This window comes from Chlorella variabilis (genome assembly GCF_000147415.1).
Source record: "Chlorella variabilis unplaced genomic scaffold CHLNCscaffold_33, whole genome shotgun sequence".
NCBI lineage: Eukaryota > Viridiplantae > Chlorophyta > Trebouxiophyceae > Chlorellales > Chlorellaceae > Chlorella > Chlorella variabilis.
This window is the reverse complement of record NW_005435055.1, coordinates 262,986-273,992: the sequence shown is the minus strand read 5'-3', so window position 1 is coordinate 273,992 and position 11,007 is coordinate 262,986. Positions and strand designations below refer to the sequence as shown.

Below are 11,007 nucleotides of genomic sequence, written 5' to 3'. Positions count from 1 at the left end.
CACAAATCAATGTGGTCATTGGATCAATGGTGTCTATAGACCACCTTTGGTCTTGACTTGTTGCAGGGTTGCACGGCATGCTCAGAGTGGCGCCCACTGCCCCGCCCGCCTGCGCCTGCTTGCCTGCAGTGAGGGTTGAGCTGATGGTGCACAGGTGGCGGGGCGGCGCCAGCAGCTGCGGCAGCCTGTCGCTGCCGCTGCGGCAGCTGGTGGGCGGCGGCAGGGTGGAGGGGCAGCGGCGGCTGGAGGGCGGCGCTGGGGCGGTGGTGCAGCTGGAAGCTCAATACAAGCCCTACTTCTGAGGCAGCCAATGTAATAAAGAAGGCAGCAAATGCAAAGGACTGAAAGGGCGCCAAAACAGCAGCAGCCCACGGCGTCAGCCAGGCGGGCAGGGAACGGCAGGGCTGTGGCTGCTGCTTGTGCAGGGCATCGACTGACAGGGCCCCTCCTGTGGCTCTGCCTGGTGCTTGGCGCGGACTTACACAAGCGCAACTCGTTGCTACCTATTGAATCGGAGAAATGATGAATGTGGTACTGCTCAAGGTGCCGCATGAAATATGACAGGCAGGCGGGATACCGCCTGCCTATGGTGCTGGCTGCTGACAGTGTCACTCGCTACAGGCCAAGGCTGGCGGCGCACCCAGGCACCGCCAGCCACTGCTGGCCGGAGGGCACTAACACTTCGTCTAAATCAAATGGCTTGCTCGGTCTTCTAAAAGGCAGGCGCCGCAGAGGAACGGTGCGCTGCAGGCGCCGCCACGACTCGTCTACTAGTCTCTAGTCCCTCTAATGCAGGCATCGGCGCCTGCGCTGCCGCCGCCGCAGAGCTGCTTCGACTGCTGCTGCCTGCCTGTGCGGATGGCTGCTGGCTGGCGCCTCATGCCTGGCGCGGCACAAAATCAATCTTCCCTACGGTGGCAGTCTCCTTGCCCAAGTGCCGGTGCCAGCTGCTGTCTAACTGCTGGCTGCCCAGCCCCGCCGCCTTGAGCTTCTGCGGACAGGAGAGAGAGGGCCCAGGGAGGGCTGGTGAGCCAGCGCGTGCCCCGGCGGCCAGCACAAGCCATGCAGGCTGGCCAAGGCGGCTCTGGAGGTGGCTCTCGAGGCGAGCGACAGACATGCCAGCCGCTCAGGCGGCCCGGCCAGAGGCCCCTGGCCTGCCGCCATCCCTGTGCTGCGCCGCCACCCTGTGCAGCGCTGTACTGCATGTCCCGCACTGCATGTCCTGCACTGCATGTACCGCACCACACCGCACAGTACCGCACCGTACCTGCATCGTGTCCATCTCCTCCGCCCGGCTCTGCACCTGGAGCAGGATCTCCTGTATGGTGAGGTCTGCTGTGTCGATGCGGGTCACCTGAGAAAGAAGAAAGCAGGGCAAGGGCGCGGCGTTGGACATGAGTTGAGGCAGCTGGGTGCAGCCGCTGGTTGGGGTGGCCCGCCCTTTACATATAGAGGTTTCAGGGGATGAGGAATGGAGGCAATCACCTGCTTGTTGTCGTACTCAATCTCTACAAAAGGGTCGCCCTTCACCCTGCAGCACCCCAGCCAGCCGGCACGCTGGTCAGACCCGGGCGGGAGCATGCGGCGGCAGCAGCCGGCGCAGGGCACGCCCGGCACGCCCCAGCCGCGCAGCTGCCTGTGGGCTGTAGCGGCGGCAGGCGGTGGCCCATAGCGCCAGCAAGGCAGGCAGGTGGGTGGGGAGGTGGTTGGGCTGATGAGCAGGGGTTCTGGGAGAGCTCACCTCACGCGCGCCTGAACCTCGCAGTCCGGGTTGGTGGACTGCGCGGGGCGGCTGGTCACGCGGGCAAGGAACTCCCGCGCCGACCGCGCCTGCCCCGTGTAGGGGCTGAACTGCACCAGTATTCGGCTGATCTGCTTCAGCTGCATGCTGCTGGCCTAAAGTTGGTGGTAGCAAGAGGGGGCCGCCTCGCGGCCGGTCAGATGGCGAAGGCTTGCTGCCGCGGTGGCCGCCGCTCACTGCCAGGCGGGCGCTGGTAGGCTTGCGGTGACTGCGCCGGCTGTCGGCCGCGTCAGGCACCACGGAAACCACGCCCTGCGGCTGTCTGCGTGCGGGCCAGGCGGCGCCGGTCCAACCCGAAGACTGCAAGACCCTTGGGGCAACCCGTGTCTGCTGCTCAGCGAGGTGATATCACCAGGGGGCGATGGCTGGAGCTAGGGCAGAGAGGCACGTGCCGTGAGAGAGGGCAGGGTAATGTGGGGCTGGCGGCCTCCTGTGTGTGGCTGTAGCAACCCAGATGCTTGAAGACCCCGTGAAAGCGCGCAATCCGATGCGGCGGCAACCTCTGGGTCGCCGTGCAGTACAGTTGCCGGGACAACGTTGCCCACAGAGCGCAGGAGGCCTCCCCGCATGCCAATTCGCACGCATTGCTCCCCCTGTTGGTATCCCCGAGCCCCGCCACACGCTCCTCCCTCCCGCCCATCACCCAGCGCTCTCTCTGCAGGGAGCCTGGCGGCAGCAGCGCAGCGGCGATGACCTCGCAGCTGTTCAAAACCTTCGGGAAGGATAAGGTGTCGGGGCACAGCCAGCTGAAGGCCTCGGCGCAGCGCGCCATCAGAGGTGCGCCGCCGCCGCTCACTCGCCCGCCTGCCTGCCTCTCTGGGGCAGGGAGCCCTGGGCCAAGCCCATGCTGGCAGTGCCACCTGGCAGGCTGAGGGCGACTCCACGCCGGCAACCGCTCCTGCAGGGAGGATAATAGAGGACTACCCGTACCTCTCTGAGACGGGAGTGATCGACGTGATTCTGCCCAAGAAGCAGGACCTCGTGCTCATCAAGCTGTGAGCAGCCGCCGCTGCAGTGTGCTGGCTGGCAGAACCGGCGGCAGCCTCAGGTGGTTGTAGCGGCCGTTCGTGGGGAGCTGCGACCCCTTCTGGCTTCCTCCCCGCCGGGGCAGCAGGCTGCTGCAGCTGGGCTAGCGGTGGCCGGCGCTGGACCCTGCCGGTCCCAACCTGTGCCGCGCTGCTTGGCTGCCGCCCTCCTGCCTGCCCCTTCAGCCCAGAGTATGTGCAGCTGCTGGTGCTGGACAAAACGCCGCTCTTCTTCAGCATGCGGGACGGGCCCTGGTTCCCCACGCTGCGGCTGCTGCACCAGGTTCGCCCACACCTGCCGCCCTGCCAGCCCGCCGGTCTGCCTGCCTCGCCTGCCCGCGCTGCGCTGGTGCTGGCAGGGCTGCACCCGGCTCTGCCACCATGCCTCAACACCCCGCCGCACCCGCCCACCCAACACCATGCAAGCACACAAGCACATAATGTACTGCCTCATGTACCGCCTCCTGTACCACCTCCCGTACCGCCCTGCAGTACCCCGACATGATGCCCAAGCTGCGGGCGGACTTGGGGGCCATCAAGTTTGTGCTGAGCGGCGCCAACATCATGGCCCCAGGCCTCACCTCGCCGGGGGCCACGATACACGACGAGGCGAGCCAGGCTGCTGCCGCAGATGGCGCCCAGCCTGGGGCGGGCACATGGCGGAGGCGGCGGCGGCGGCTGCGGCAGCGGCGTCGGGCCTTGGCAGCCCCAGCCAGGCGCCCCTCCGCCTCCCTCGCGCATCCCCTGGCTGCCTGACGACAGCGACACCTGCGCCCTGCCCCTGCCACCGCTGCTGCCGCTGGTGCAGGTGGAGGAGGGGCGGGCGGTGGCGATCTATGCTGAGGGCAAGGAGCACGCCATGGCGGTAGGATACACCAAGATGTCCACGGCGCAGGTGCGCTGGCGGGGGGGTCAGTTGGCATGGTGAAGTGGTGGAAGCAGCGGCTGAGGGGCGCGCATGCCTCTCTCTGTGGCATCGCCGCTCGTGTGCTGTGTGTGCTGCGGCATGCGGTTTGTCGGCTCCGCTGCCTTGCCGCGCGCCTGCCTTGCCCGCCGGCCTGCCCGCCCACCTTCGTGCTTGCCTGCCCACCCACCTCCCCCCTTCAGATGCGGGAGCTGAACAAGGGGATTGGAGTAGACAACCTGCACTACCTCACAGACGGCCTATGGAACACGCCCACGGTCGCATGACGGCACGCGGCAGGCGGCATGTTGTTTCGTTTAACTCGCATCGTGAGCCCGCATGATGCGGCTATTGTAACATCGTGACCATCGTCACGCCATCAAGATGAACTGAACTGTTGTGGATTCCTAAAATAGTTAGAAGGAAAACTGCAAACGATGCCATTAACATATTGCGGTGCGGCAGTGTTCAGGGGGGGCCCATGCCCGACCCCTCTGTGAGCCGTTGTCCGCTCATCCCGCCGTGGCCAGGCGCTGCAACTGGAAGACGTCGGCAGCCGCCGCCGCCTGCACGCCGCCAGCATCGCCGCCCCGCTGCTGTGCCAGGCGCTGCGGCAGCGCGCGCGGCTGCGGTGGGTGGTTCTCTCCGCCCTGCTCCCCCCTGCCGCCGCGAGTCTGGAGGCCAGCAGCAGCAGCAGCAGCAGGTAGTCCTGGAGCTGCCAGCTGCTCCCCGGCGCTGGCGGCTGGCTTGGAGGCAGCCGCCCGCCGCAGCTCTGCAAAGCACCGGAAGCTGGGCAGCTGCATACCTGCCATCACATCCTCCTGCTGCTCACTGCGTTGTGGCAGCTCCACCTGCTGCTCACAGCGTGGCAGCAGCAGGTTGCCAGTGCCAGGTGCCTGGCGCTCCTGTCCTTCCCACTGCGCAGCTGGGGAGTTGGAGGCAGCGCCACCAGCCATGTGTGCATGCGCCTGCTGCGCAACCGACACCGCCTCTGCCACCGCGCGCGCCTGCGCCACGGCAACACTGGCAGCTGGTGGCAGCCGGGGGCTGGCCGCCTGCTGGCGCGGCTCCTCAGCTGCGGCATCCAGGCTGCCGCCGCCGGTGCTGCTGCCGGCTTGGTGGCTGCCCAGCAGGCGCGACAGCTGGGCTTGCAGCTGGGTGGTGGCATGCAGGGAGTGGCTGACGCAGGCATCCAGCTCTGCGGCAGGGCGGGTGAGAAGCTTGCTGGGCTGAAAAGGAGGCTGGAGAACGGTGTGCCTTGCAGCCCCTTGCTCACACCCTCTTGTGTTTCCTTGCTGGCCTCTCAGCACGGCTTAGTGCAGCGCCTGTCTGCCCAGAGAACCACTAAGCAACCAACAACCCACCCACCCATTCCCACCCCACCTGTCTGCAGCTGGCCGTTGCGCTCTTGCAGCTCCGCCACTGCAGCCTGCGTCTGGCGGAGCTCCGCCTCCAGCCCCGCCACCCGCCCCAGCTGCGCCTCGGCTGCCGTCAGCCTGTCCAGCAGGTCCTGCTGAGCTGGCGACGGTACCGCCGACGGCACCGACATTACCGCTGCTGCCAGGTGTCTGCTGACCTGGCGGCACCGGCCCCCACGGGGGGTGAAGCTGGGTGCTGCATCCGATTCCGCAGCCGCGGCGGCTGCGTCCGCTGCTGCCAGGCGCTGCTGCGCCCTGCGCAGCGCGGCTGGGCCGTAATGTCCCTCCCCCTCGCTGTCAGAGCCCGCCAGTGCAGGAGCAGGCTGGGAGGCGGCCATGCCAGCAGGGCAGCTGTCCTTCTCCTCCAGCTCTCGGCCCTCCTCCTGGCTGCCGCCGCAACCGCTCCCGCCATCCCCGAACTCAAGGTCTCCTCCAGCCGCTGCGGCGCGCTGCTCGGCACGCAGCTGCGCCAGCTTGCGCCGCGCGGAGGCAGCGACGCTGCCACCGCCGTCCCCCGCCCCAGCTGGCACGGCCGGCGTGGGGTTGCCGTCAGCGCCGCCGCCGCGACCGAGCCCATACTTGCGCTGCAGGCCTGCAACGAACTGCCGCATGCCATCCAGGGACGCTGCTGCTTCCTCCCCTTCCTCCGACTCCTCCCCATCCAGCCAGCTGTCGCCAGTAGACTCCGGCTCTAGCGCCAGTTCTGCCGGGTGAGCACCCACCATGCCGCCCTCCTCTGCCTCCACCCCAAGCAGCCCCCGTGCCAACGCCTCCTCCAATCCCATCAGCTTCTGATCCTGCTGGGGCTCTGTGGAAGCGGCAGCTGGGCGCAGGTGGTGCCGGCTCTGGCGCAGCGAGCGGCGGAACGCCTGCGGCGGCATGGTGGGCGGCAGCAGGGCATCAAGCGTTAGGCAGCAAGCCATGGCTTGGCTGCTGAGGTATTGAAACTCGGTGCGCTTCACAGAAGCCCCACCTGCTCCGCCTCGCTCAGCTTGTACTTGGAATGGTCACTGGTGGTGCTGTCCCAAGACGGCCGGGCAGCCTCCACTGGCGGCGGCCGGGCGGCACCTTCCCGCGGCCGCCTTGCGCCCTGCTGCTGCCTCTGCTGCTGCTGCCGCTTTTTCTTCTTCCTGTGGCGGGGGAATGGGATGGACCAATAGGCTTGCATCGCAACCTCGCAGCTCCCGATTGGAGCCCTGGGCGCTAGGTGCCCCGGTGCTGCTCGAGCGGAATCATTTTAACTGCAGAGATTGAAGTGACTCGTATGTGCTGCAGAAGAGCGTGGTCAACGCTGACTGCGCCGCCCCGACTTGTACCGCCCCGCCGCTGCCACCGCTGGTGCAATCACTTGAGAACGTTGCAGGATTTGAAAGCACACGAGCACAATGAAGAATCAAGATCAGACAGCAAACAAGGAACATCAAATTGGAACGAGATGCGCAGATCAAGGCTAGTTGGCTGCCCCCGCCGGCGCAGCCATTCCGAATGGAGACAAACGCAGGTGGAGCGAGCCCAGCATGCCGCGGCTCAGCCCGCCTTCTTGCAGTTGGGCTTGTGATTGGGCCAGTCCTTGCGCTGGCAGGCAGTGCTGCACGGCGGCAGGGCGGCAGGCCATGCCTCGGCTGCTTGCAGCAGGCGCGCTTCCAAGCCCTGCAGGGCCCGCTGCGTGCCAAACGCCGTCTGCCCCCACGCAAGCAAGCACCTCCGGCGGCTGGCTGCCCCTCACCTGCAGTACTGCACGCCCCTGCAGGCAGCGCAATATTTCAGCGGGGACTTTTCATATCTCCCCTCCTTGCCGCAGCAGGCGCACTTGGATACTGCAACGGCAGCCTGGACAAAGGTGTGTGGGTTCGCAGCCACCTGTGCGGCCGTGGGCTGCCCTGGCGCCAGCGCCTTGCCGCCGGCAGGCGCGGCCAGCGCGCCCCACATCGTGCGCGGCGGCGGGGGCTTGCCAGCGGTGCCGGCCTGGCTGGAGGTGGCGGTGGCCTCAGCGCCGCCGCGGGCTGGCCCGGCGCCAGCAGCCAGGCGGCGCAGCAGCTTCTCCGCAGCTGCCCGGCCCTTGCGCAGCGGGGCCACCCACTCGCCGGGCAGCTGCTCCTCGCAGCGCCGCAGCGCCGCGGAGCCCTCCTCCCATGCAGCCAGCGCCTCGGCTGCCGGGCACACACCCTCCCCCTGCGCCGCATAAGCCACCAGCATGTTGTCACCGATGACCAAGCTGCTCAGGCTGCGCTGGCTGCGGGCCAGCACCAGCGCACGCCGCACGTGGTCCACCGCCTCCGCAGGGGCGGGGCCCCCGGTGGCGGGCGTAGCGGCCGAGGCGGCGGCCAGGTGCGCGTCGGGGCTGCCTGGCTGCAGGCGCAGTATGACGCCGGCCGCGGCGGCCGCGGCGGCCGCAGCGGCCTCGGGGCTGGCGGCCAGGCCCGCCCCGCGCTGCAGCCGCACGCCGCCGCACTCGCCGCCGAGCTCCCCCACCGCCCGCTGCAGGTAGCCTGCCATCACGTTGCCGCGCACATCCAGCAGCGCCAGGGCGGCGCTCTTGCTGAGCAGGGCCCCCAGCGCCGCCACCCGGCTGGCGCACAGCCAGCGCAGGCCCGCCAGGCCGACGGGCGGCTCGGGTGCGCCTGCGGCGGCGGCCGCCTCCGCCAGCTGATGCCCATAGGCCGCCACGCGCCCTTCATCCTCCAGCTGGTGCAGGGCCGAGGCCCAGAAGTTGAGGGCAAGGTCGGGCTGCACGCCTTGCTCGTCTGCTTCTGTTGTGTCCACGCCCCGCGCAAAGGCGACCGCGACGACTGCCAGCAGCAGCCAGAGGCGGCCGTCGCGCCACAGCTGGCGCGGCTGCTCGGGGATGGCGGCCAGGCAGGCGGCGGCCGCCGCCGCCTGCTGCGGGCCGAGCGCCGCCCGGCGGGCCCCCTCCTGGCAGATCTCCTCCCTGCTTCGGCCCGCGCCGACGCCAGGCACGATGCCAGCCGCCTTGCAGCACTGCGCAGCGTAGGCGGCGGCGTGGTTGGCTGGGCGGCTGGCAAAGGCGGGCTCACAAAAGTGTGGGGTGATGCAGAGGGCCCGCGCCAGCTGCAGCAGCGCCCAGGTGATCTGCGGGAGGGCAGGGGCGGGGCAGCAGGCTGGGTGGGGTGCTGCTGCCAGCGGCCAGGCCGCTCGGCGGCGCCGCTTGAGCAGGGAGGCGCGTGCCGGTGCTACCACAGCTCCCCTGGCGGGCACAAGAAGCAGGCGAACATGAAGCGTGGGGGCGCGGGCCTGCCAGGCCGCCTCACCCTTGCCTCCGTGGCCTCTCGCGGCGACAGCTGGGCCAGGCACATGGCGGCGCCGTCACGGGCGGGCCGGGCGAGGCGCGCCAGCGGCAGCGCCTTGGCCACCTCGGCGTTCAGCTGCACCGCGTCCCGCAGCGCTGCCTGCTCGGCGCTGCGCTGCGAGGGGGCAGCCTTGGAGGCCCTGCGCAGCGTCTCCAGGGCCGGCAGTCCAGCGCTGCTGCTCGAACTGTCTGCGGGCGCCATCTTGGAGCGAGCAAGCAGGCTTGGTGATGCCAGCAAGTGTCCTGGTGTTTCCTGCAGGCACAGCAGGGGGCCAGAAGGCAAGGCCTTGGAGTGTGGAAAGCAGTGGAGCGGAAAGGCGGCCGCATGAATCAATCGGCCGGTATAGGGTGCTAAGCTGCTGTGCAGGCCAAGGAAGGATATCAGGTTGGACCACTTAGCGGCGTGGCACTGCTTGTGCGGGCGCGGGTGACAGTAGCGGCAGCCTGAGCAGAGCGGGACGCCCTGGCAGCGACAGGGGAGCAGCTCAAGGTGGCGGCGGCGGCTTCAGCTCGCTGCTCTTCCAAGCCGAGGGAAGGCAGAGGGAGCCTGTGAGCTATTTGAGTTGGACACCTGTGCAGAGTTCAGTGGCCCGGAGCTCGAGAGGTAGTACCCACATGGGGCGGCGCCGCCACGGCGGCGGCCAGCTCAGCATGGGTGGGTTTGGCTTGCACGCGCCGAACCGATGAGACGCACCACCTTGACTTTCCTTTGAAGCAAGCCCCAGACACGGAGCGCCCTCCTCCTTGCACAGCTAGGGCTGCACTCTATCTTGCTGGTGGGAGCGCTGCACGGCCAAGCGCGCCGATCAGTCGAAGAGCAGGCTGCATCACTGCCGAACAAAGCAGCGCGCTGCGGCGGCCCACCCCAGCCTGGTCCCAACACCGAATTGGGCACACGGCAAGAGCCCACCAGCGCGCTCTATCGGCGCCCAGCACCGACCTGCACCCTTGATCCGAGCCGAGGCCGCGGAGGAGAGAGATGGCGAGCGTGGCGGGCAGGGCCCTGGCGCAGGCAGACCCCGCCGCCACCATGGGCGGCGACGTTGCCGCCCAGTTCACCAACCTGGAGGCGGAGCTGACCTCGCTGTGGGTGCTGGTCTGCTCCTTCTTCGTGTTCCAGGTGAGATGACTTGGTCCTCCTGGGAGGCGCACCAAGACAAGCCAGCGAGCAAGAGCCTCCCGCTGAATGGGCACCGCCGCCGCCGGACCATACCTGCCACCGCCGCTGCTGCCGCCGCCCTCCCGCTCCGCTGCTGCAGATGCAGAGCGGTTTTGCGCTGCTAGAGGCAGGCACCGTGCGGGCCAAGAACACCAAGAACATCTGTGAGGCTGGCCGCAGCTTAGCCCTTCCCTTGCGCCTGCCATGGCCCAGCTCCTTTCCCCTTGCACAGCCCAGCCGTTGACCTTGCCACTCGCCCGCTGCCGCTCCCACCCCCTCCCTCGCCCATCCCAACGCGCCACGCCCGCACACGCCTGCACGAGCCGACCCCGCGCCTCCCCTCACTCCTGCCCTGCCCTGCCCCGCCTTGCCCCGCCTTGCCCCGCCTTGCCTTTCCCCGCAGTGATGAAGAACGCGATCGATGCCTGCGTGGCCACCGTGTGCTGGTGGTCGGTGGGGGACGCCTTTGCCTACGGCAAGTGCGGCCAGAACGGCTTCATCGGCGCCTACAACTTCTTCTCCAGCGAGGCCTCCGCCACAGGGGGCACCTACTGGGCCTTCTGGCTCTGGAACTGGGCCTTCTCGGCAACCGCCGCCACCATCGTGTCGGGCGCCATCGCCGAGCGGCTGCAGTTCAAGTGCGTGTTTTAGGGCTAGATGAGGGCTGCCGCGTGCGTTGCGCGGCCTGTGAGGCGGCGGGGTGGCCAGCGAAGTGCGGGTGTGTGCTTGCGCAGGCGCAGCACACGCCCAGGCTGCCGCCGCTTGAGGCCGCCGGCAGCCCGCATGCGAGGCTGCGTGCTGTGCTTCGGCATGCTTGTACCGCCACGCCGCATTCATGTACTGCCTGATGTACCGCAGGGCGTACCTCATCTACACCACCGCCATCTCGGGCTTCATCTATCCGGTGGTCGTGCACTGGGTCTGGAGCAACAGCGGTGGGTGGCCGCCGCTCCCGCCGGCGCACCTTACCCTGCTGGCCCTCCAGCCAACATGTGTCCCCATCCAAGTGCTCCCATCCAAGCCATCCATGCAGCCATGCCAGCCAGCCATGCAAGCTCCCTCCAACCATTCTACCACCACCGCCACCACCGCCGCCGCCAACTAGCACCAGCACCGACCCGCCACCACTGCCCGCCCGCCCGCCTGCCTCCCTGCAGGCTGGCTGTCTGCCCGGCGCCGGGGCTGCGACCAGGCTGAGTACGACCCCCTGATCAGCGGCACCATGGGACTCATGGACTTTGCCGGCTCCGGCGTGGTTCACATGGTGGGGGGCGGCGCAGGTGAGAGGCGGGGCGGTGTGGGCACCTCTCTTTGCTGCTTTGCATCTTGCTTCCTTCTACCATTCTTCCGTGTGCTTGTCGCTAGCTGGTTTGTTCTTGCTACCAGCGGTGCG

The 11,007-nt window shown here is 68.4% G+C and overlaps 5 protein-coding genes across 5 annotated transcripts in view; 3 read left to right on the top strand and 2 right to left on the bottom strand.

Moving 5' to 3' along the window:
* CHLNCDRAFT_141362 (hypothetical protein) overlaps positions 1–302 on the top strand; it is a gene marked incomplete at both ends in the record, with an annotated part of 3,422 nt that extends 3,120 nt beyond the window's left edge. The window contains one exon of the mRNA XM_005843233.1: positions 207–302. Coding sequence (XP_005843295.1) covers positions 207–302 — 96 coding nt within the window. The remainder of the gene's footprint in view (positions 1–206) is intronic.
* A 575-nt stretch (positions 303–877) lies between these two features.
* CHLNCDRAFT_141361 (hypothetical protein) lies at positions 878–1,887 on the bottom strand (the record flags this gene model as incomplete). The annotated part of the gene is made up of 4 exons (XM_005843187.1): positions 878–991; positions 1,268–1,354; positions 1,486–1,531; positions 1,742–1,887. The coding sequence occupies 4 exons, from the start codon at positions 1,885–1,887 to the stop codon at positions 878–880; spliced, it is 393 nt and encodes a 130-aa protein (XP_005843249.1).
* Positions 1,888–2,396: 509 nt separating this feature from the next.
* On the top strand, positions 2,397–4,194 carry CHLNCDRAFT_56407 (hypothetical protein). Its single transcript, XM_005843232.1, has 6 exons — positions 2,397–2,578; positions 2,706–2,796; positions 3,013–3,109; positions 3,319–3,435; positions 3,635–3,721; positions 3,934–4,194. Exons 1-6 carry the CDS (start codon positions 2,491–2,493, stop codon positions 4,015–4,017), a joined length of 564 nt encoding a protein of 187 aa, XP_005843294.1. The 5' UTR covers positions 2,397–2,490; the 3' UTR covers positions 4,018–4,194.
* Positions 4,195–4,242: 48 nt separating this feature from the next.
* On the bottom strand, positions 4,243–8,657 carry CHLNCDRAFT_55318 (hypothetical protein; the record flags this gene model as incomplete). The annotated part of the gene is made up of 5 exons (XM_005843186.1): positions 4,243–4,928; positions 5,114–6,017; positions 6,122–6,278; positions 6,875–8,238; positions 8,418–8,657. 5 exons carry the CDS (start codon positions 8,655–8,657, stop codon positions 4,243–4,245), a joined length of 3,351 nt encoding a protein of 1,116 aa, XP_005843248.1.
* A 777-nt stretch (positions 8,658–9,434) lies between these two features.
* Positions 9,435–11,007, top strand: part of CHLNCDRAFT_141357 (hypothetical protein) — a gene marked incomplete at both ends in the record, with an annotated part of 3,931 nt that continues 2,358 nt past the window's right edge. Inside the window, 5 exons of the mRNA XM_005843231.1 lie at positions 9,435–9,575; positions 9,715–9,778; positions 10,018–10,252; positions 10,473–10,549; positions 10,772–10,894. Coding sequence (XP_005843293.1) covers positions 9,435–9,575; positions 9,715–9,778; positions 10,018–10,252; positions 10,473–10,549; positions 10,772–10,894 — 640 coding nt within the window. The remainder of the gene's footprint in view (positions 9,576–9,714; positions 9,779–10,017; positions 10,253–10,472; positions 10,550–10,771; positions 10,895–11,007) is intronic.